At 41.6% G+C, this 23,883-nt stretch overlaps 1 protein-coding gene across 3 annotated transcripts in view; it reads left to right on the top strand.

Moving 5' to 3' along the window:
* The window catches only part of dync2h1 (dynein cytoplasmic 2 heavy chain 1), a 101,403-nt gene that overhangs the window by 54,522 nt on the left and 22,998 nt on the right, over positions 1-23,883 (top strand). For all 3 annotated transcript variants that reach the window (XM_075473597.1, XM_075473596.1, XM_075473595.1), the window contains exons 76-86: positions 5,530-5,595; positions 5,720-5,770; positions 5,854-5,907; positions 6,203-6,334; positions 7,066-7,138; positions 13,658-13,818; positions 14,723-14,848; positions 17,779-17,889; positions 19,327-19,396; positions 20,243-20,328; positions 23,063-23,138. In XM_075473597.1, the coding sequence (XP_075329712.1) occupies positions 5,530-5,595; positions 5,720-5,770; positions 5,854-5,907; positions 6,203-6,334; positions 7,066-7,138; positions 13,658-13,818; positions 14,723-14,848; positions 17,779-17,889; positions 19,327-19,396; positions 20,243-20,328; positions 23,063-23,138 (1,006 nt within the window). The remainder of the gene's footprint in view (positions 1-5,529; positions 5,596-5,719; positions 5,771-5,853; positions 5,908-6,202; positions 6,335-7,065; positions 7,139-13,657; positions 13,819-14,722; positions 14,849-17,778; positions 17,890-19,326; positions 19,397-20,242; positions 20,329-23,062; positions 23,139-23,883) is intronic.

The following is a 23,883-nucleotide window of genomic DNA, read 5'->3' as shown; positions in this document are numbered from 1 at the left end:
TTATGCACTAATTTAAGGTTAATTTGGCTCTGCATATAACAAGGTCAATGGGAAGTGTAACCAGCAGCTGACTTGTTACTTTTGGATGCCTTAGCGCGTCAGGCTCTTGGAAGAGACTGTAGATATCCTTGCGGAGACAGACGGGCGGCTGACATCGCGATTTTGATTGCCAAGGACTGTGCTGCTGCAAATATGCAGCTTGCTAGAGCCACAACTCCAGAGAGAAACACGCCGATCAAACCCAATTTCACCACATGTCCAGGTCCTCACCACCCTTGGATTTTTGGCCACTGGAACCTTTCAGAGGGAGATCGGGAGTGTCACAGTCCTCTGTGAGTTGTGCGCTCCACTTGGTCATCAAAACTCTCATCAGTGCACACATATACGCATCAAAGGGCCTGTGCCGTTGTGGAGCGCACTAGTATTTTTGTTTATGCATTTAACAGACACTTTTAACCAAAGTGACTTACAAATGAAGATATAACATCACTGCTAACAATAAGCTACGCAGAAGGAAAGCACTAGTCAGACTGTCAGAGGTGACAGGGGTGACAGTGTAGAGATAGAGTGCAGAACTCATAATTGCTTCCCATTTCTTCGCTTTAGCAGGTCCTGTAATTCCATTGCTGACACTGCTAAAAATGACAGATTTTCCCTCTTTGGATCTCTGAAAGCAGAACTTCAATCTCAGAGCCCAAAAAGTTGTTCTTTTTGCCCCTTGATGTCATTCTTATGACTCAACACTCAACACTTCCTGGCACAGGAGAGAGGAAGCGTAGCCTTATATGGTATTATTTTGGGCAAGGAGTATGCAAATCTACTATCCTTGTGCACGTGCACTTAAATATGCACGGGTGGCATTCATCATTGACGCAGGTCATTTACACACTTTTTCCGAAGTTAAGAGCGTTTGTTGAATCTGACGTGGCGTTTTCGTACAAGACCTTTTACTGTATACGAAAAAAGTGAGAGAAATTTAGAATAAAAATACGAAAATGTTCTTGCATGAGGCCCATTGTCTGTAAACACACAGCTTCCACGAGCCAAATAAATATCAGTTTTCTCTACTCACACCTGCAGAAACGTTCCTTTGACAAGATACTTTCAAAATTCGTCTCCACTTTGAAGCGCAACTGTTTGAGTTTTACACACTCCAGTTTATTCCCAGCTGACACATGGATTGGATAAATAAAGCACAACAGTCTTTAGGCCATACGACCATCACAATTTACTGTGGTCTTCCAGTAGATCAAGATGCAATTTTTGTAAATGAGCCACTAAAACTCAGTGGGGCGCTTCCGTTGTTAATGAAAGCTGGTTGTTCTCACCTCCTGCAGATGCGCTCGAATTTGACTCAATTCTATGTTGTAAAGCGTTGGTACGGCAGTATTTAAGCCAAAGACACAAGCAGATATCCACCAGATTAATTTACTCACTCCTACAATGTTACCTCTGCGGCACACACTATAATGAAGTGTCAAATATTGAACAACAGAGCAATCATTGCATCGACCAGCCGGTAAATGTTAAACGTAATTTCTTTGTTTGTTTGTGTGTGTGTTTGTCTGTGCATGTATTGCCTGTTTGGTAATGGGAATTTCAAGCAGTCAGAGTGCTAACCGCAGATCACAGAGCATATTTACTCAACTGCTACACCCCAACACACGTGCATATGTGTAGACATCATCCCCAGTTATTAGCTGAGAGAAAGCGTCAGACAAGTTTATCGGTGCTTCCGTCAAAACGGGCTCATGTGCTTCGAAAGGGATAACTTTGAAGAGCAGAGAGGTGGGAGAGCGGACTCCAATCAGCAGATAAAGGTGGAGAAATTTTAAGCTTGTCACAACACCCATCAGTTGTCTATATTATTTATTTATTTTATTATTGCAATAATTATTATTATTATTATTATTTATTATTTGCAACGACGAAGCACTTAACACGAGAGCATCGGGTGAGTTGGAGTCAAACTGACACACAAAAATAAAGAGTGAGAAAAGTATCGGACACATCCAAAGACTCTCAAAGAGAACATATTTCATTTTGAAGGTAGAAACAGACTTGGTGTAACTGATTTCAGTGGGATACATAGGTTCCATAAGATGGTGGCTCCAATGGAAAAGGCTCAAACTCTCTTTGTAAAAAAACAAAACAAACACTACTGTCATTGAGGAGTTAACAGGGAATCTGTGGATCTCAATAGTCAAGAGATGAGCAGCAAGACTTTAAGATCAATACAAAGTCAGGGGCAATGTGTTTATGCCTTTTTGTCTTGGTAATGAGTCTAGCTTCAGCGTTTTGAATCGATTGGAGATGAATGAGGGAGCCATGATGTATGGAGGGTCGTGATTTGCAGTAATCGTGACAAAGATAAACCAAAGCGTACAATACAATAGTCTTTATAAGTCGGCAGTTGGAGAAAAAAGGAAACGATTTTTGAGAACACATTTGAGTTGAACTTCAAAACTAAGGCCAGAATTAAATATGACACCTAGATTCTCAGCAGTTTGGGTGATATTATGTGACACACTGCCCAAATCGGAACCAACAGGAACCAAACAGAATAACCTTGATTTATGATTGAAATCAAGGGAATGTTGGTTTCAAAGTTAGAAACACAAGCTGGAAGATTAGCGAGGTTGCTAGGATCTGTGGGTTTTATCGGCAGGTGGTGTCATCAGCATAAAAAAATGGCAATTAATATTATGATCTTGAATGAGCTGGCCAAGAGTTGGCATTTAAACAGAGAATCGAAAAGGGCCAAGTCTGAGCCCGGTGCTATTCCACAACTCCACAACTGAGCCATTGAGGAGGTAAAGTTATTCAGTGACCAAAATGGTTCTATTATAGGTTTTATTAAACTCCTAATCCTTAATTCATACCTTAATTCATGCAGGAGGATTTTGATCAACAGTATCAAAGCAGTAGGTCACTGATCACCTCAACAAGTGTTTTTCTCTGTACTATGAGGTGCTCTAAAACCAGACTAGAAGCTCTTAGAAACTCTGTTATCTTTTATATATGTTATGAACAGTGAAGAGATGACTTTCTCCTTGGATAGCCTCGGATTAAAAGAAAAGAAAAGAAGGCAGTTTGGAGATTGTTGTGCAGTTGCTTAAAGATGAGGCATCCAAAGTAAGTTGCTTTAGTAGCGGAGGAATAACAGCATGCTTGAACTGTGAAAAGAACCAAAGGTCAGAGACATGTTAAATGTTTTAAGATAACAGGGCTGCCTGGGGAATACTTCTTTAAGCAGCCAAGTAGGAACGTTATCTCGAATGCAAGACGAGGAGGTCATACAAGAGACCATACGCTCTCATTCTGGGAGAGAAATCTGTTGAAACTCTATAAAAGAGGCAGAATTAACGTGGGAAATGGAAATTTTGCAGGAACGTGGCTTCAGATTTGTTGGCCTTCCGCTGACATTCGAATTTTCCACAGAGTCCTTTGAGGGAGTGTGATCATTGATTCAAGGAGAGTTATTTGATTTTTGTTTCTTGATCTTAAACGAAGCAATTTGGCCAAGGATGGGAAGACAAAGATCATTAAACAAACGTAACTGCACCTCTGGTCCGAGCGGTGGACCAGTAGGATTTAAGGATGTTAAATCTAAAGGCATTGCAATATTTACCCGCAGAGTCAGCACTGGAAAGCGCCTTTCTTAGTGCACGCTGTTAAAACAGACTGATCTTCTTTTACGGTCACTTGTGTTGTGGCAGGTATACCTATTCACGAGGTTAACCGTGTGTGTCTATGTTTGAGTTGTGTCTATGGAGGGTCCTTCCCTTTCAAAGTCTCAGCCTGAAAGTCATTTTCCCAGTCATACTGACACTATAACTTTCTGTCTGACACATATGTGCACACACAAAAATTGTTTGATGGGTCTTATCGTATGCTTGATTTCGTGTTCAGCTGTATTTGGTGTCGCTTCAGCAGACGGAAAGTAAGTTTGTGGCTTGGTTGAAATCATGCAGACTCTGGATCAAGAAGACGAACCATGGCGAGGGTCGGAGAGAGGGCCTGGTTGTGTAGAGCTTTGGTCTAAAGTAACCTGAAGATTAACCTCGCTCATATGGTCGGTGAAAGTACAGAATACATTAGCTGGCAACCAGAGATGGGTCATGGAGGTTTAATGTTTAGAAATACGTTGAACTACTTATTTGCCGCACAAGAAGAATGCATTTAATCTTTATTTATTTATCTTGCTAGGGGTGTGAAGTGATTTGGCTGTCACGTCTAATCAAATGCCCAGTTGTCTACCACACAGAAGAATTAACAAGAAACTGTTTAACAGAATTCTCACCATTTAACAGTATACAGCTTTTATCACAGCTAAACATAGAGCTGGGACTGCTGGGAGGGAAAGGACTGAAATTACTGCACCTGTACCTAAGATGTGAGAGACTCGGAAACCTATAATTTTCTTTGGAACAGACTAAACTAGATATTGTGAACGTGTTAGTGTGTGGGTGTAGATGTTCGCTCGGGGGTCGGGTCAGCGCCTCACTACTGAGATATCATGGGTCATGGGGTTGGTTTGTTAAAGTTTCCTCAATGGCTTTTTCTCATTTACATTTACATGTTAAACAAACAACTCGTAATTAAAGATGCACCATCTCATTTCATCTTTAAATGTTCATTGCATGCTTTCTCATTTGTTGTCCCAGTTTGACTAACCATTCGGTTAGCACATCTGAGTGATTGCAGACATCACAGATGCCAAAGAGGTGTCCCTAGATAGAAATGATGTCCCTTATCCATCCACGAATGACAAAACACACCATTGAGACATGTTACTTACTTACTGTACATGCTAATTCTAATGGTTGCCACTGCTAGGCAGTTGTCAAGTGGATAAAATCACATTTGAAACCATTTACACAAAGCAGTATGGCTGTATTACATTCTGTTTTGTTCTGTGGTATTGTAATTCTGAGAGAAACAAATTGATTCTGTAACTAGAGGCTGGCAAGATGTTTATATAATGTAATTTGTGGGCCACTCATCCCACAGAGGTCAATCTAAAAACTCGGAAGTTTAAGAACAGAATACATCAACAGTGTTTACTGTTTCAGCTGAAATATCTTGGTTACTGTCTCTTGGTTTCTCTCTGTGTGAGAGTGGGATAAGCATCTTGATTAATAGCTGCCTCAGTTATCTCTATTCAAATTCCACCAGCAGATGTGAAAGACAGCGAGGCAGGCGCAGCAAGGGAGTGTTTAGGGATGATGCAGCAGCCTTTGCAATGCTCGAAGTCCCCGGGGCCCTTTTTTTTTTTTTTCCTTTCGGTCTGTTTCTAACAAACCTTTACAAATTCTGCAGAGAAGCTGCGTAACATGATATACAACATCCCTTTTTTCAGTCTGGCATACGCACATGATGTAGCTTTTTTCTTCAGTTTGGTTTTTAAAGTAAGCACATTATCAGGTTCTCTCGTATGTTATGATCATAGACTGTATATGTGTCGAGGGGTATTTCACTGTATTTCATCTGGGGAACGCATCCATCTTTATGCTTTTCTTATTTCAGGCTGACCAGTTGATGTTTGCTATGCACTTTGTGAAAGGCATCTACCCTGAACTCTTCCAGGAGAATGTAAGTCATTGTCCATATCGAGTTTAGCAGATCATTTCAGACTTCAGTTATAAGCCGAATATAGAAAATGTAACTTTGAGTATGCCGCTTAATGCTTAATCCTGAATGCCACTGTTTGTCGTAGGAATGGGATGTATTCATTGGATCTATTGTAGGTGAAATATTTAAGAAAGAGGTAAGAGTGCTTCTTTTTTTTTCTGCTAATAAGAAAACGGCAGCTTTTTATATTTTTTACCAACACCTCTTCTGTTTCGCCAGGACTTCCCTTCTTGGATTGATCAGGAGAGACATGGAGCACTGGCCATTTTGAAAGTAGGCACTCTGAAATGTACATTAGCAATGCACTTTATCTCTAAAAGCTGAACGTGAAGGTCATTACACAATTGCAAATGCAATGACTTGCACAGCAATAGCGCTGATACTCGACGATGTAAAAAAGACTGACATTTGGATGTTTTTTTCGAACCAGAGACATCAAAGGCACAACACAAAATCAATGTAAACTGAAAGTCATCATCATCAGTAATCATTGCCAAGCGAGAGATTGAATCTACTCATCTAATGTGATATCCTTCATCCATTTAACTTTATCACCTCTCTTCTGCAGTCTACATTTCCAGCTCTCTACCAGACCCTGTGTTTGAGCGACTCAGACCTTTGGCTGTCCTTCTTCCAAAGCTCTCAGTGTGAACAGGAAATCCCGTCCTCCGTCGCCAAGAAAATTAGTCTCTTCCAGCAGGTCAGCTGTCACTCATCTTCTCAACCGTTTGGTATTTTTCCCCATTTGTTGTTTTTACTAAACTGTAGTTGACAAACTCTCCACCTGTGATTTGAACAAAAAATCGTGTATGTTAAGATACATTTCAAGTCCTATTAGTCTTCCACATGTCATTCTCCAGAAATCACCATTCCTGTCAGTGAGTCATATAGTTTGGGTATGGATCACATCTTTTACATTGTACAGTAACGATGGAAAGTCGTCCACAGTTTGCACATTTAGAGGATGGGACAGCTATGTGCTCCCAGGGTGCTAGTTTTAACGGCTGTAATGACAGCCCATTAAATCTATCGTTTAACCGCAATTAAGACAAAAGCAGTGGGATAACTTTAGCACATTAGACGAGACGTCACGCTTGTGGTTTGAGACTGAAAGAAAGATTTCGCTAATCTTGATACAAGGAGCCTAAAGCTGCCATAAATATGCACTTGACTGTGAAACCTGTCAACTCGACACACACTGTAGATTCGCTCAGATTTATTATTATTGTTTTTTTTTTCCCCCAAACTAGTCAAACCCTTTGTGAGTTTGACAGTATAATCAGTTTTTTGTTCATTTTAAAGCTCAGCTGTTGAAATATGTGACACATATCCTTCCACATGAGTGAGCTGGACCTTCTGTCTAACAAGTGTTATTGACTGCTTGCTGTTCCTTTCTCCCTCAATTAAATTTTTGCTCTCCTCTCTCTTCAGCTTTTATTGGTTCAGGCTGTCAGACCCGACCGGCTGCAGAGTGCCATGACTGCCTTTGCCTCCCATGCCTTAGGTCAGTGTTTCATTCATAGCTTGTAATCCTTTTCATTTTTGTCAATGTCTTGAGCGCTCTTTGGCTATACACAAGAATGCATGTGCATAGAAATCCTATTGACAAAAAAAACAAAAAAACAATAGCAAATCAAACGTGCAACGTGGAAAACGGGTTTCATCGTCGGCAACATTTGCAAGGTGTCGTACTCGCTCCAACTTTTATTGCATCTCTGGCTCTCAGTAAGAATGACAAAAGTCTTTTGTGTATGTGAGTGCTGCCTGTGAGCTATGTAGGATTATCTTAAATGTGTGAGCAGAAACGGGTACGTCCATATGTTCATCAAAGGTTTTTTTTGTTTTTTTTTTAGACATGTTGAAACGGCTCATGATCCAGTTAATCACAAATGTCATATATCATTTTCCCGTCGATGCAAGTTGCCCGGATTTGAAAGAAAAAATACATGTATTTCCCTAAAAGCTGCTACTCTGATTACACTAAGAAGGTTTGTCAAATAGAGTTAAGAAACCAATTGACAACATTCATGGACTCCCAGTCCCATCAACGTTAAAAAGCTTTCCTTGCTTTGCTTTTATAACACAATATTTCTATCATAATCTGATCAGTTCTGATAAAACACCCACAGTGTGTGCATTTCCCCGTAAAACTCTCAAACGGCAAGATTAAAACAGTCGTTTAAAGCTGTTGTATGTTGTGTTTTTCTGATTTGCCTTAAAACTAATGGCCCGTGTGAGCTTTGAATTCACAACCTTCAGATAAGGCTCGCGTGCTGCCTGCTGGGCACTAAAGCCAGCGTCGGCGTGCGCTCCAAACTCATCGGGCTATTCTCATATGTAAATGTTTGGATTTGAATGGTAAACCCAGGGTCAACTCACTTGGTTGTTCTAAAGCTGTGTGACACAGGCTTTATAATTTGGTGGGATTTCTTTCTCTCATTCCATACGTTTTTACAATTTTTCGTACATATTAGCGTACATGTTGACTGTTTGATCAAACCTGGCTTATCGTCTTTAAAAAAGTGTTTTGGTGTGATAAAAGCGCACTCAGACAGGTCAAACTCTCGACCTCCAGGTCTCTCCAAACAGACTCTGCAAGCCTTGACTGTCACTGGAAATTCTGAAATGATAACAGTTGCGTCCGCCTTTGAGAGTCAACGTTAACGTGGGCTCAGAGGGTTGTCTCTATGGAAGCTGGCAGTAATTGTGAGGTGCTCTATTTCTTCGAGCGTCTCCCACCTGTGCCAGCAGTGAGACTTACGGTCAAGCTCAGGGTTTTTTTTTTTTTTTTTTCAAGGTCAGTAATGAATTGTGCGAGCATCCACATTCCCACAATAACCGAACGAGTCATGAATTCGCTGTCAAGGACCTGTAATTAGTTTGAAATGGCCAAGTCCAAAACAAGTGATTAAGTGGACCCTTAGCTGAGATTGTTTTCTCAAACAATTATTTAATATATACACAAGGAAATTGCAGTTTGTCACTGAATCTACTTGAAGAGAATTACAGCCCCCTTCATTGTTACGCTGCTGACCTTTCTGCCTCCTTTTCCCTGCCTGTGTCTCTGTTTCTCGGCCGTAGTATTTGAACAAATCCGATTTCCTTTCAAATCCCCAAGATTGCCTTTAAGTTTAGCGTTCATCATTTGCTAATAACTGAAATGATGATGGCAACAAAACAGATATTCAGTTTATATCTGCGATCACATGTTGTTCACAGTGAGACAGAAACAGTGTATATTGTTAAGAAAATCATCCTGTTAACTTTGGTGCAAATTAGGCCATAATGCATCTCCTTTAAGAGTAAGCTAGATGTAGTTAAAACTCCAAAATGTGATGCGAAGAAGATGAGAAATTTTGTCCGTTCCAGATAGTTATCTTTCATCGACGTACTGTATCAGTTCCATATTTGAACTCGAAGGCCAACACCGACGCTGATGCACTGCCTGCAGTGCGAATGAGACTCTGCACATACCACTAATGATGAACTAGGAAAAACAATGATCTACTCCGTTTATGCACAAATGAAAGTAGCACTATTTTAAAATGTTCTATGTGTTCCATTGTCCCCATAATTGTGTTCTCATTAAAATCTAAAGCTGCTCCATTTGGAGCTCAAACTTGTGACTCTAATTGGAAGATTGAAGCGTCACTTGTGAGTGTTGGTGTTATGTACCCATCACAAACAATGCTTTTATTTAACTGTAATTACTCTGAAGGCAGCATGCAAAAAGTCGGAAGATTTTGTATTTTAGATTCTTTTAACATACTCAAGCATTAGTTTCGTCACACGAGTTGCCCTTGCTAGATCACCTAGATTCAAAGGAATGACGACCTGCAGCACGTTTCCTTCTCACTTTGGTTTGCTTGAACTGTACTTCAGGTTATGAGGCGTATGCACTGCCTACTGACCCTCCCCCATCCCTCAGTTTGTACATATTCCCATCCTCGCCTCCTCTCCATGTGTTTTAGCCAGTCCCACCTGCCACGATAGCAGAGGAGGTAAGGAAGAAACCCTTATGGAGAGGAGTCAAGGCAAAAGGCATTTAACAAAATGAGACACCCTTGCTTCTTAGCAGTCATTGTAAATCAGTATTTAAAGAGTGTACATGTGCATGATAGTTTGTCCCTTTAGTTCCTGTGTTGGCCCTGCAATGGAGGCGTGAATTATTCATGGTATAGCCTGCCTCTCGCCCAATGGCAGATGGGTTAGGCTTCAGTCCCCCCCGTGACCCTCAGTTAGAGGAAGCAGGTATAAAAAAATGATGAATGAGTGAGTGGCCTATTCAAATTAGGTGCGAGGTGGGGCACGCCCAGGACAGGTTGCCTGTCCACTATAGGGCTACCAGAGTAAGGCTCAGACTCACACCAACAGCCCATATGAATTACCCAATGACCTAAATTGTATGTCTTGAGTATCTAAAGAAAATCCTCACAGAAATTCTACAATGCAACATTGATGTACATATTATAAACATCTGAATATTTCTCGTTCAACACTTGCCGTATCTGATTATGTCATTTTTAACCTTCATACTGTGAGACTGATGCTAAAAGATTTTCCCTCAAGGCTTCATAAGAATCGAAACCACATAATCCAGACATTGATTACTAAAGATCAAGAATGTCAACCAAATGTTGGTGCGAATCATTAATGCTTTTACAAATTTGTATTACAGCTCCCTAAGACTTACTAGTTTGCTGGAGGCGTCCTAATGGAATGCCTGTAAACTCCTTTTGATGCAGGAGAGCGACGGTTCTACTCCAAACTACCCCTAGGTGCTCAAGCTCCTCACTCTATCTTTACGGCTGAGCCAAGACACCATTTTAAGGCTCTAGCATGGTTGCCGCGTCTGCTAGCGCGAGCGGTGTTGATGACGTCACGATTTCGTGCCGGCTACATATAGTGGCGCAAGTCGATGCTCCAGTAGTTGCAATTTTCTCCGTCACAGAGGTGGCGCTGCCACGTGAAGATTACCGCTACTCTACAACTACGAAAGTGGAGAAGAAAACAATGCTGCTGTCAAGAGCAAGAATACTGTAATTAATGATACTGCTGCAGTATTCGGATCATTTAAATTTTTTAATTCAGTTAATAGAGGTGAAGGTTTGAAGCCCCCGGCATCAACAGAGTCTCTGCCCTCTTCTTTCCTTCACGTATCTGTCCCGTAGCTTCTTCCACACATTCTTACAGAACTCTCCCTCTTTCCCCAAAGTTCTGCCAATCTCTGTGCACGAGTTTTAGGAGTTTACGTGCTCCCTGTGCTGTTTCACTGCAGTTTCGTACAGCTGCCTCTACAAACGCATCTCCTGACTGAGCTGGTCTCACATCGGTCCATCCGGTTCGTTGTTCTCGGCGCAGCCAAGTTACAAAAATCGACTGGTGCACGACAACGCGCTGCGCCGTCTTTTCAAGGGAAGCGCCATGCCTGAAACGTCATCTTGACGTCACGGTCCGCCACCGCCGTGACAGACGCGTCAACTATAACTCCGGCTTTAGGGAACCTAATTTAGCCTTTTGCATCTGCAATCTCGTTCTTTTTGGTTACCTCGCAGACCTCATGACTATAGGTGAGGATGAATACGAAGACCAGTAAATCAATAGCTTCGCCTTTCAGCTCAGCTTTTGGTTTAAAGAGGCCAACAGCACTACATCATCTTCATCAGAGATGCAATCCTGAGGTTTCCAAACTGGTCACCGTCCTCTCCCTGACTACCTCTCCAGATCCTGTTCATGAACACCACAAACAGGATCTGTGACATCAGCTCTGGCAGAGTCCAACGCGCACTGTAAATGAGTTTGACTTACTGCCAAGTATGCAGGCACGGCTCTTGCTTTGATTTTACAAGACAGTTTTACATGTCACAGCATGCCACAGACCACCTTGTGGGGCTGTCTTGGTTGACATGCCAAGACATTCAGGGCCTCCTAAGGCGAATCTCGTCCATTCCTGGGGCCGTACCATCGAGAAACTTTTGAACTACACTGGCTATCTGTGGCAAAGTGATGAGGGCATCTTCCACCAAGTCCTCAGATTCTGCCACTTCAAAGGGGAACATACTGATGGGATTAAGGAGATCCTCAAACTGTTCCTTCTAGCACTAAACAGTATCACCTGTGTGGGTCATCAGTATTCCACCCAGATCAAGAACAACCCGGGACGGGCCCTGGTTTTCCTCTCAGAGCCCCCAAATAGTTAGCCAGAACATCCTTTTGTTTGTACTCCAAAGACTGTGGATGTCTAACAGATTGTCTGTCTCATAAGTATCTTATTTAGCTTGTGTCGTTTGTTTCTCGAAAGCTCAAGTGTCACTTCTTATTATCTCTTTATTGTTTGTTTGTGGGAAAATGTAATAAAACAGCCAATGGTGATACAGATAGTCCTCGCATTCCTTCAACCCCCAGTGAACCCACTCACTAAGTGTGTACAATGCATGAGATGGGTGGCGTTGCGTGTGGATCTGAATGAAAAAGCATGCGAGACAGAAAGATGAAAAAAAGAGAACAAGAGAGAACAAGAGAGTAGCAAATATGTGGAGTGAGTGTGTATGTGTATGTGTTTTGGCTGTAAATCTGTATGCTAATGAGGCATGGTCTGTAATCCTCTTACAGTTAATCTCACTCAATCCCTCCAGTCCAGGCCTGGGCAGTGCTCACACACACAAGCACGACTGAGTGATTAAAGTACACACACGCAGTACTTCTCCAAAAGATACAAAATATTTTCCCCATACATATACAATGATTTTGATAGAGAACTAAAAAAAAAAAAAAAAGATTTTGATTGGAAAAACCCAAATGCCCACAATTTCAAGTGTTGTGTTCGACTACATGTCTTTGCCTCGACAGCGGTGTTTGAGCCATAGAGAGATGGACACTCATCATTTCCTTGATTTCTGATTGTGTGTGATAAAGGCCAAGGTGAACTTTGCTATTCACTGGCGGAGGACGCTGGTCTGCAGCATGAATACTGATTATCTGCCTAAGTCAAAGGTAGTTGTGTGTGTGTGTGTGTGCGTGTTATGCAAATGCTCTATTTTTTATTTTTTTTTTGCAGACAGACATCATAAGTCATGTGGTCAGATGCCTGTTTTTCTTAGTGTTGCCATGGTGACTCAGCAAAAGGTCGCTCTGAGGTGCTCACTACCAAGATCTCGTGTGTGTGTGTGTGCGTGTGCTTCAGTGCAGTACACTTATTTGGCAGCAGAGAACATAAGAATGTTTAGGCTCGGCCGGTCGCTTTCAACTAGAGAGGACAGCACTGCGCGAGTGTGTGTGCGCACACGTAGGCGAGCGTGCACATGTGAAAGAGATATCTACTGATACATTCACAAGTTGCATCCACTAGGAATTTCTAACCCAGCTTCTGGTGCTCTGTGTGCCTATACTGCCAAATGTGTGTCACTATTAACTTGTATCTGATATGCAAATCAGTATATTACAGCAGCATTGAAGCCTCAGTGAACGCAGCCCCACATTTACAGTAGACACACACATAAGAGCCTGGCCGCTCAACACCAGGGGGCTGACAAGGTATTCTTCTGCTATGAATTTTGCTGCATTCCTAACACTCAATATGCACAGCACATCACCCTCCTAATCTTTCTCACTCTGTCTTTGTTTGTGTCTTCCTCTTACGCCCGCTTTCCTCTTCTCAGTGGCTTGTTTCTGCTTTCTCTCTTCACCTGCCCCCCCGCCAAGTATCCCTAATTATGTCCTCCCTTTTGACTGCCAGTCTACCCCCCGCATCTACCCCAACTTTGGTACACCAAATGCTTCTTTGCTGCTGCTAATTAGTATTTATGCTCTACTCCTTCCTTGTCATCCGTTGAGTCTTATGACCAGTATATCAATTTACTTTGACTTTGAGTTGCGTACTAACGGACCAAAGCTTAATGCAGCATATGGGTATCACAGTTCTAGAAGGTGCCACAGGTCCTGAAGGTTGAAGAGAAATTTTGAAAGGCATCTACCTTTCACACTCCACAAACTCATCTCTTTACTTTCTCCTCCATCCCCGCAGGTATCAAAGAGCTGTCCCCGCCTCCTCTGAATCTCCGGCGTCTCTACGCTGAGACAATGGAGTGGGAGCCAGTGTTAATCATCATCTCTCCGGGGGCAGACCCATCCCAGGAGCTTGCAGAACTAGCAGCAGAAACTGTTGGCAGGGACAACTATCATGAGGTAGTAAATAACAGAATAGACGGATTGAAGTTGCAGCAGATTAGCAAGTGCAAGGGGATTTATCTGCTGTATAGCAAGATCACAACCGCAGACTATTCAAGTGTGCAACTAAATGGGGAAAGCTAAGCTTCCTACCACTTGTTGAATGTTTTATTGTAACACGGCTTTGAGGCGTAACTCGTGATAATGTTCTACCAGCGGAGTTAATCGGTCGTTACACAGTTCAAAATGGAATAAAAGTCTTATAAGGTATTCCTGCAAGATATTCCCGTAAACCTTAATTTATTTAATTTGGTTTTTACAGCAAAGTCTGGGTTTAAAAGACACAGTAAGTCAGTGCGGAATTTATATCAGTCACAAATGTTTTAACTGATATAATATAATCAATCCCTATATAGGGAAGCTTCTGCACCTGGCTGTACCATGGTCTTAAATGACAAAACAACTAGGAATATCAAATACCCACACACCCTCGTGCAAATCTAACTTGTAATGCTTCTTCTGTTTAAAGATTACGCATTTTTCTCAGTTATAGAATATATACTGTACCTCCGTGCAAATGTATGCTTCTTGGCCTGGAGATGATTTAATACAAAATCTGAATTTCTGAAGATACTGTGCATTCCAGTTATGTAGGTGCTGAGTATAATATTTTTCCATTTCAAATGCATTTAGCTATACAATATGTCTGATGAGCTATCGGTGACTTGCTTGTGTTTGGGACCTCCGTTGAGAATAATCCCACTTTTGGTTTTACTCACTAAGGAGATAGACAAATTAAAACATTGAATCAGATTTCAGGCCTGAACTTGTGAGAGATTGCAATGCAGAATCAAATTTTCCAACCCACTGATTCCTTTTTTCTCGCCTACTCCAATCTTTCCCACTCTCTCTGTCTGTCTAGATCTCCATGGGTCAGGGACAGGCTGACGTGGCCTTAGCCACACTCAGAGAATGTTCCCGAAACGGAGACTGGCTTTGCCTGAAAAATCTTCATCTTGTCACCGCCTGGCTGCCCCTCCTGGAAAAAGTGGGTACTTTGTGTGTGTTTGTGTGTGTGTGTGTGTGTGTGTGTGTGTGTGTGTGTGTCACTTTGTGAGGTAAGGCTGCGTCGACAACTATTCACATTTATCTTTGTTTGTGTGTCTGACTCTGTTTTTTATTTTTATTTTCCCTGTATTTTGTGCTTTTTTTGTTGATGGCGGCGTAGGATATTGTGCTTGTTTCTAATTACTGAACAATCACACCTGAGAAAGACAATTAGTACAGTAATCAGTTTAGAGAGCCTGATCAAATGGACTCTGCTGCTCCAGAGGGATTACGCATATACAGTATGATATGGATGCAAGTCTGTCCACAATCTCATTGCATTAACATTTCATCGAAAGCATTGGAGTCGCAAGATCCAGAAAATGCAAATAAAATTGACTGTCAGTCCAGGTCAGTCCATGATACCTCATATGTCATGGATTTGTTTTTTTCAAGAAATAAACTCCAAAAACAAAAAGATCTTCGGGATCTTTGAAGTTTGGCTGTCGCACATCCCCTCTGGTATACATAACAGGGTAATTAATTTATTTAAGAAATATTATCTAAGGTGACATAAAAGGACTGAACTTCCAAAGTAAGTCCAAACCACAGCATCCATGAAAGTACTGTAAATCATCACTCCTGGGAGGCAAGACGAATCTCACTTTTTCACGTCATCTCAGGTCCACGTCAGCATGTGAAGTCAGGGTTAGGGGGAAACGTCAGTGGAAAAGGGTAGCCTGGGGGATCTTGTGTATTAATGATGTGGAGGTAATTCCTTGTTACAGCCCAACCTGTTTGTGTTTTTTTTTTTTTTTTCATTACACTCTCACACACTGACACACTCTCTGGGATTCTGTTTCCTGCCCATATTACCATATCTAAAATTACCTTCTGTCCTTTGCCTTCACGCACACATTTTGCATTCCACCTGTCAGGGCATGTTAGCCACTGCGGTGTTGTGACCATGTGTGTTTGTCATACATATGCTTGTGAGTATGCATGTTTTCGATGGAGCGGACATCCCTGTGTGTCACATTACTTGTAATCTACATGTCCTGTGTTGCGAATTAGGGCTCTTGTGTTAAATGAGGTGGGTTTCTCTGTGCCCTGCAATTTCTTTCATTCTATTTGTGCTCCTGTGCTTTTCCTGGGGTTCTGTTTTGTGTTGTGTCACAATAGAAGGTAATTTCTCACTGGAGGCGGAGCTGTTGGTTATGATTGGTTGGTGCATGTTTGCATGTATGTGCGTGGGCGCCCTCGCGTGTGTGCATGGAAAAGGCTTTGGCTAGAGATCCCCTCTTGTCCAGCCTGCTCTCATGTTGTGACTTAAATCATAACATATCTCAGCTTTCCTCTTCTGCTTATGCACCTTTTCCATTTCATCTCTCCACACCACTCTTTCTCTTCCTCCTTGTATTATCTTCTGCATCTAATTCTTTCCACCTCCTCATCCCCAACAACTCAGAAGTTCTTGACACTCTTATTTCCCGACTCATATTGTTTGACTAGAACTTTCCTTCTGCCTGACTTCCCGTCTCTTTCGCTCTCCGTTTCTTTGTCTTGGTCTTTGCGCATCCGCCAATGAGGTTAGGGTCTCAGCAGTCAAGCTTGAAATGAAAACCCACACAACACAAGAAACAAGGGAAGCAGGGAGCATAAGAGAGAAAGACTGAAGAAACTATGGATGAAAATATGAGAAGGGGGGAAGATTGAGGTGAGCTGCAGCGAGCAGGTGGAAAATTCTACCAAGAGAAGGATTTGTTTTAGTGTCAGCCTTGTGTGCCTGTAACTTTGTCCATCTGCTCAGTCTCACTATATCTTCGAGTGTAGTTTCAACACTTTCCTGCTTCTTTTGGCCATCTGTCTCTGTCGTGCTTACCTCCTCCAAATCAGTTGGTCAATTAAAGAGAGGAAGAAGAAGAGTGGTCTGTGTTAATAATTTAAGTTGACAGTGCAGATGTCGTCTCATCCTCGCCCGATCATATTCTTCCACCAACTCTTTTTTTGTCCCCATTTTCACATTCCCCACTCCATCCAACTCCTTATTATCTTTTCCCTCAGTCCGTCTATAATTCTGCCTGTATTTCTTCACCACGCGTTGAAATATTGATCGTTAAGTTCTCGTGCTGAATATTTTTGTAACAATTAGTATGTGTTTCAGAGTCTCAATATGCTTCAAATATGTTGTAAGGATTTTATCAAGAGTTACTGCCTCTAATGAGTCTTATCGCTAGTGTGCAGGCACTAAGCCTGTTACCACATGAGCAGTGTGGCTTGAACACTCTGAACTGAATGTGTATGTTACAACAAAGATAAGTTTTGATGCGCAAATACTAGAAGATATTTCTGCTCTCCCTCCATCTTCATGCTGCTTTCTTCATCTGTATCTTTTCATTTCTTCATAGTTCATCTTTCTGCAATATCAGTTATTTGTTCTGATTAACAATCCACCATACAGACAAGCACACACACACAAACACATGCGTGCAGACACAAAATAACAGACTGAAGAGTTTCCTTCGAGGGTCGTCAGTTCTCCTTTTCTGTGATAATCGGTGACCATGCGAGCTTCCTGGAGAATGAATAAGGTTTGAAATGATGCAGAAACACATTGATTACAGTTCAGTGTGTGTCATTGTGTGTGAGTTCCCAATCAGATGACACAAGACCCTAAGCTGTCAGCATGCTATTTTTAACTCATGTTTGAGAAATACAAAGATGAGGAGAGAATGTAAGAGAAGTGAGGGAGAAAAAAAGCTGAAAATTGAGAAAAATACATGAAGACTATGGACGGAAGGCACAGGGGCTGAAAACACCCCACCTAACAGTTGTATCCCCTGAATGTGCTGGGATTTCATAATTTAGCATGATTCTCAATATTTTTAATTAATCTAATCTAATATTGTATGCACTGATTCTCCTCCACAGGAACTGAATGTGCTGCGTCCCAAAGCGAGCTTCCGTCTCTGGCTGACAGCAGAAGTTCACCCCAGGTTTCCTCCCATTCTGCTGCAGTCCAGCCTTAAGATCACTTACGAGGTATGGGCACAAACTAACATGCACACACACACATGCGCACGCAGATACACACAAGTTCAGACCCCGAATCACCACAGAACTTCCCCGGTAAAAACTGAAATTCGGTTGGACAAAGTCTTCCTACTTCAAATCATGCAACATTCCACACAGATATGCACCCAGACATTTATTGGAGGCTATCTGCAGATGCATGCTAACACACCTCCACCGCTATAAAGAGCACTGCTAATTATCTCCCTCCCTGACTGCTGGATTCTGTGTACAGAATCTGTACATGTCTTTTCTACTCTGTATAGTCTGTAAGGAGAGGCAGAAGCCCACAGCTTGCGCGGTAGTGATGCATGCTTTAGTGCTCAGTGTGTTCTTGATGGGAGTCATGCTCATGGGGTTAGCTGCTTCAGCAGCCAAGCATGCTGCACAAACAGCCTCTGCCTGTCTGCCTCTCTCTTTGTCTGTAAGCCACTGTTTTTTTTTGTTTTTTTTTCCCCCCCCCTCTCAGATAGACTCACACACTTTCATGTCCAGGCTTACGGACATTCCTTACAATATGCATCTGCACGCATCCTGGACACTTATGATTGTTTAAACAGGGTTTGCGGTATTTGGATTGTGGCTGATCAAACACATTCAGTCTACTAAGTTAGCAACGTATGTAGTAAATTGGCCAGTTTTGTCAAAATTAGCTGATGAGATACTGTCTTTGTGGATTATCAAACCCTCCAGATGGGGATACCAAGTGTTCAGTAAAGACGATATTATGTGAACCAGCACCAGTGCATGCTCTTTTGTTTTTCTTTTAAATGGAACATATTGTTGGAGGAAGAATCCACTCTTCAAAATTACAATACCTGCACAACAATACAGAGAATGCATCGACTAAATGACAGTGTAGCAGTTCAATGTAGTGGTTTTGTACCCGTACATACTGTAAATGATAGCTCTCAGTATTAAAGAGCACCTGAAGCACCCTATATATTGGATGCTGGTCCAATTTGTATCTTGTCGTTAACAGGGATGGACTTCCGACTTTGACAACTCCGATTCCTCATCTAATCTAACCTAGTTTTGTTTTGTTTTGTTTTTTATTTTTCATTTATTTTTTTTTTAGTTTAATAGCCCTCTGTCATTTCAGTGGATAATTGACTGTGGGTTACAGATTTCTGCAAAAGCGGGTTGATAAATGCAGGAAAGATTTTCAGCCCATGTGGTGATGTTTTTTTGTGAGCCTGATTAGATTTAGTGTGTCAGACCTGTCCAATTTCTTTCTAACAACACTGCAATTAATGTATTCGGTGCTTTTTTCTCTTTGTTTGTAGGTAGTACAATGGTTGGACCTTGTCATTTTCAATCTACAATGAAGATTTGAATTTTGTGTATGATTACATAACATAGACTTTCCTCCTCCCTTCCTTCCTTTCTTTCTTTTGCCATCTGCAGGCTCCTCCAGGGTTAAAGAAGAATCTGCTGAGAACATATGAGTCCTGGAATCCAGAGCAGATCAGCAAAGGTTACCTCTTCTTTCTATCTCTCTCTCTCTCTCTCTCTCCTCCCACATGTAGAACTAGAACTTTGCTTTTTAATTAGCCTCTTCTCACTCCCTGGGTGCCACATATCATTACAGTGATGGGACCCCTTTGCCTCAAAGTGTAACTCACTGGGTACCATTTTGGGCTTCTTTTCAACATGCAAGATTAACATTGTTTTGGGAGATATTTTAAGCCACCTCATGATCTTTTTCAAATCTAACTAAGCTTATAATCCTGTGCAAACACACACACAAAAAGCAACGGTCTTCAACTGGAGGCTAAGTGAGAACGCAACAGTCTCCCAGTGCAGTCAAACCCTCACCTCTAAAGCCTATGTCCAGCCACTTTTTTTTAATACCACCCCTCTATTTCTGTGAGCCTTTCTTGTACCCAAGTCAAACATTCTTGCACCGTCTGCAGATCTCATAGAAGCTACCAGTTTTGACAGCACTGCAGTTTTTAACACCCTGAGGGTGAGAACGGGGGACTTTTTGTTTCATTTATCACAAAGGGACGTTGTATTTCATTTGATGTAAATATTTTGTGTTACTATAATTACTTACAGCGAGCACAATGCACGATGTCCATGTGAACCTGGTTTAGTCTACAGTTTCTGGATGGGAAATTAGAAGCAATGAATGGGTCTAGAACAGCGCATTCAAACAAAGACTGCATGCTTGAGTCCCCTTTGTGTTAGCTCATTGTATTTTCTGTCATGGATAATGGAGAAATAACTGCCCTTAAGTTTAACCAAACGCAGAAAATGATCAAATTATAATAACGATAAGAATCAAGCAATGTAGTTATTTTGACTTGTCTGTGCGTAGGAGGCAATCTCACCAGAGCCCAATCTCTTTTCTGTCTGGCTTGGTTCCATGCTGTTTGTCAAGAGAGACGGAACTACATCCCACAGGTAAAATACTCAAAGCCGTCTATACAGCTGCCACAGTTCAACGGTTACATCTCAGCGCACTCTTCTAACGATGCCTTTTAAGAGACTGACAATGCACACAATAAAGGACTAACAGAGAACTGAGATCTCTGTAGAAATGCAGTATACTCACCAACTCTTTGTCTGCCTTGGATTCAGTATTTTTTACGGATACCGTTAACTTGAGCAGTCGTGTCACAGTAGATGCTTAACTTTGCCACCAGCCGGACAATCACCAACGTTAACACCCTTTGAAATTCCGAAAAATGCTAAAGATAGATCCATTTACACACTGTAAGCCAGGTGCACGACTCCTTTTTTGTATTTTTATTTTTTTTTTGGTTCAATCTTTTCTGACCGGCACAGCAAACATGTTTTGCATTCCGCAAAGCGCCTCAGGCACCGTTATATGTTTGTGTGTGTGTGTGGCTTTGTGTATGAAAGTTCAACTATGAATATAAGCCTTTATAGAAAACCTGCCTGAAGGCCAACACACATAAAACACTATTTAGAAAAACAGCCCCCACTTGATGAGGCTTTCGAGCAGTCTGTTAGCCTGATACTTTTCATGCAGGCTACTTGTAAGGCTAATGGATTTGCTATGTCCAGTAGTTGAGTAATTCCTTTCCTCTCTGAGGTCTCAGACGGCGGAATCATAGGAGATGCAATTTTTGTGATGACATAAGCTGTCAAGGGAGCTTAAGAAGGAATCGTATTTTTAATTTAAACTAAATATCAAACCGTTGACCCATGGCATGTGAAGGTCGTAATAATTCAATGCATTCAAGTTAAAGGGGTTGCGTGTGACGTCAAGTTGGAGACATCAGCGGGCAAAGTAGCAGATTGCAACCAACGGCCACAACTTTAGCACACAAGCTTTCTTTCTTATTTCATCTGGCTTTGTCCTAGTGACCCCTCGCTGTGGCATTTATTTTTTTTCTTCCAAGTATTGATTCAGCTCTATATAGAAATACATTTAAAGGTCAAAATAAGAAATTCACAGTCTTAATTTAGAAAGTGTGTTCCAACTACCGGGGGATCACACTTTCTCAGCCTCTCTTGGAGGGAGGAGAGATGAGTTAAGCTCCACAGTTTCAGGTGAAACGATGTGGTTTTCCACATATTTCCTTCATTATTATACAGTTTTTCTCCGTCTGTTCTTGTCTGTTCTTGGTTCTTCCATTCCTCAGATCTCTAAGCTTACTTGTTCCTGCTTTCCTTGTTACATTCCTTGGTTAGTCTCGTCTCTCTTTGGCCTTCTTCAATACCCTCTCTATCTCTCACAGAATGCCTGTTTTATTTATTTATTTATCTTTTTTTAATGTTTTTTTTTAACTCTAGTCAGAAATATTATTTCCCATCAGCTATTTATTGAAACAGCCACCTACTTCCATTTTGCTGCATCTATTGTCCCTTTCTCTTTTATCCTTTCATAGTTTTCCTCCTCTTTACACACCTGGGTAGAAAACACTTAATTTAGAAGTGCAACTACTAAAAGAAAAGTTGCTCTTTTTTATTTTAAGTTTATCTATTTATTTATATTGGCCAGAATCCAGCAAGGTGACTGAGCTGCAATCTCAGGTGACTGTACCATTCGGTAACAGACTCACTGAAGTCCTCACAGTCGATTGAGAGGAGCAGAGCTTTGTTCCAAAGACCCATATTTTCAACACGTTCATTTACTGGAAAGCACTCAGAAAGCACTCAGAAAGCACACCCTTTTCATCGAGGCCAGAGCTCCGTCTTCCAGTTTGAAAGTTTAGTGATCTGGATCCCCGTCAAAATTGAACTGGTCCTTTATTTGGCCCATGCTACAACTTTCCCCCCGAAAACGATCGGTGTAATCTTCCTGACAAGCGAATGGCACGGAATACCTCTAACGCTAAGAGAAACAAGCAGCCGGTGCTATGCAGATAAAACAAATGCAAACATGGCCTCTTCCGCCAGCACCATCGGTGGGCAGGTTACAGCTGCTGATCGAGTGTCAGCGCAGAGCAACAAACACTCTCTGTCATGTTTTCGTAGCTCTGTGATTTTTATTGATCTATTATGTATTTTTTATTTTTTTTGAAGATGGTCATTGCTGTTTTATTGCATGTGTGCCGAGGCTCGTGCTCTTTTGTTTTTGAATGTGCATAAATATTGTGTGATTACAGCCGTCCTCGTCTTTTCAACCCTAAAGCTTCCGCGCTGTTGCCTTTACTCTCTGGGCTCCAGGGCACAGCGGAGCATGTGTGCACTCATACATGAGTCTGCCTTTGTTTGTGCACAAATGGGACTAATCTTGCAAGAGAGGTTTGCTTGCAATATCATGGTGATGTGTGATGGTTACAGGGTAGAGAAAGCGACTGCTAGAATAACAAACAGGCTGTGTATAGCAGCCTCGACTCAACAGTCTTCAGTAAGTTGTTGATCCTGCAAATACTTTGCTGTCTAAAAATGCTCATTTTGTCTTGTCTTTACAGCGTCAAAGTGGTTTTATTGGTACCACATTTGTTGTCTGATAAAGACTGATAAATACATGGACTTGCAGTCCTAACTGATAATCATACGACTGACTTTGACTCTCGGATTTAAGGAAAAGAGAAAACGTGTGATGACTGGTACCTAAATCCTCGAACAGTCTGTCTAATGTGATATGATTCGTAAATGCATAGAAAATAAAACTGTGGTTGCTGAATATGCTGTGAATCTTCTGAATCTTCTGCTTTTCCAGGGTTGGACTAAGTTCTATGAGTTTTCTTTGTCGGACCTCCGTGCTGGCTTTGAGATCATCGACAGGCTTTTTGAAGGTAAGATGGCTGAAGACTTAAAACAGCGGACTGGACAACTCCGCGTGATTGTTTTAGCATCTTTTACACACCGCACACTATAACAAACATGGCCGAACCCAGCGAAGGACTTGAGATCTCATGATTCTGCAAGTGCTTTCACTTTGACAAACATTCCACACGCCATTGAAACAGCCCCTACTCGAATGAACAAAAAAAAAAATACCACAATGTTCAGCAAATCTTTTTAACCGTAGAAAATAGAACAAAGTCGGCGTGCCATGTGTCGCAGCTGAGGTCCCCTTTGTCATATTTTCTGTTTAGTTATGCACCAAATCTTTTCAGACAGGTGTGGACTGCAGGTAGGCCTATTTATCACCCAGAATATTTTATTACATGCTGTTGTAATTTAGCATTGTTTTGCTGAAAAAAGTTAGGCTCTATGTGAAAAGCATGCTGGCTGAGAAAGCAGATGAGCTCTTCTCTGAAGAACATTCCATCCCATTCCATTTTTGATCTGTCAAACCACAGGACAGCTATCACCATCAACTCAGTCCAGTAGATGAGGTTGTGGTCAGAGAAGCTAGAAACATTTCCGAATGGTCTTTATTTATAGGCTTCTCTTTTGCTTGGTCTTATGTGTAGATACAGCACAAATGTTGTACTTTCTCTGTCTTTTTATGCCCAATAATGTTACTGACCTGTTGCTGGTTAAACCACTTAGTTCAGAGATGTTTGACCGGTCGTTTGTCTCCGCTGACATTTA

The sequence above is a fragment of the Odontesthes bonariensis genome, chromosome 9, assembly GCF_027942865.1.
Source record: "Odontesthes bonariensis isolate fOdoBon6 chromosome 9, fOdoBon6.hap1, whole genome shotgun sequence".
Lineage (NCBI taxonomy): Eukaryota > Metazoa > Chordata > Actinopteri > Atheriniformes > Atherinopsidae > Odontesthes > Odontesthes bonariensis.
This window is presented reverse-complemented; position numbering and strand designations above follow the sequence as displayed.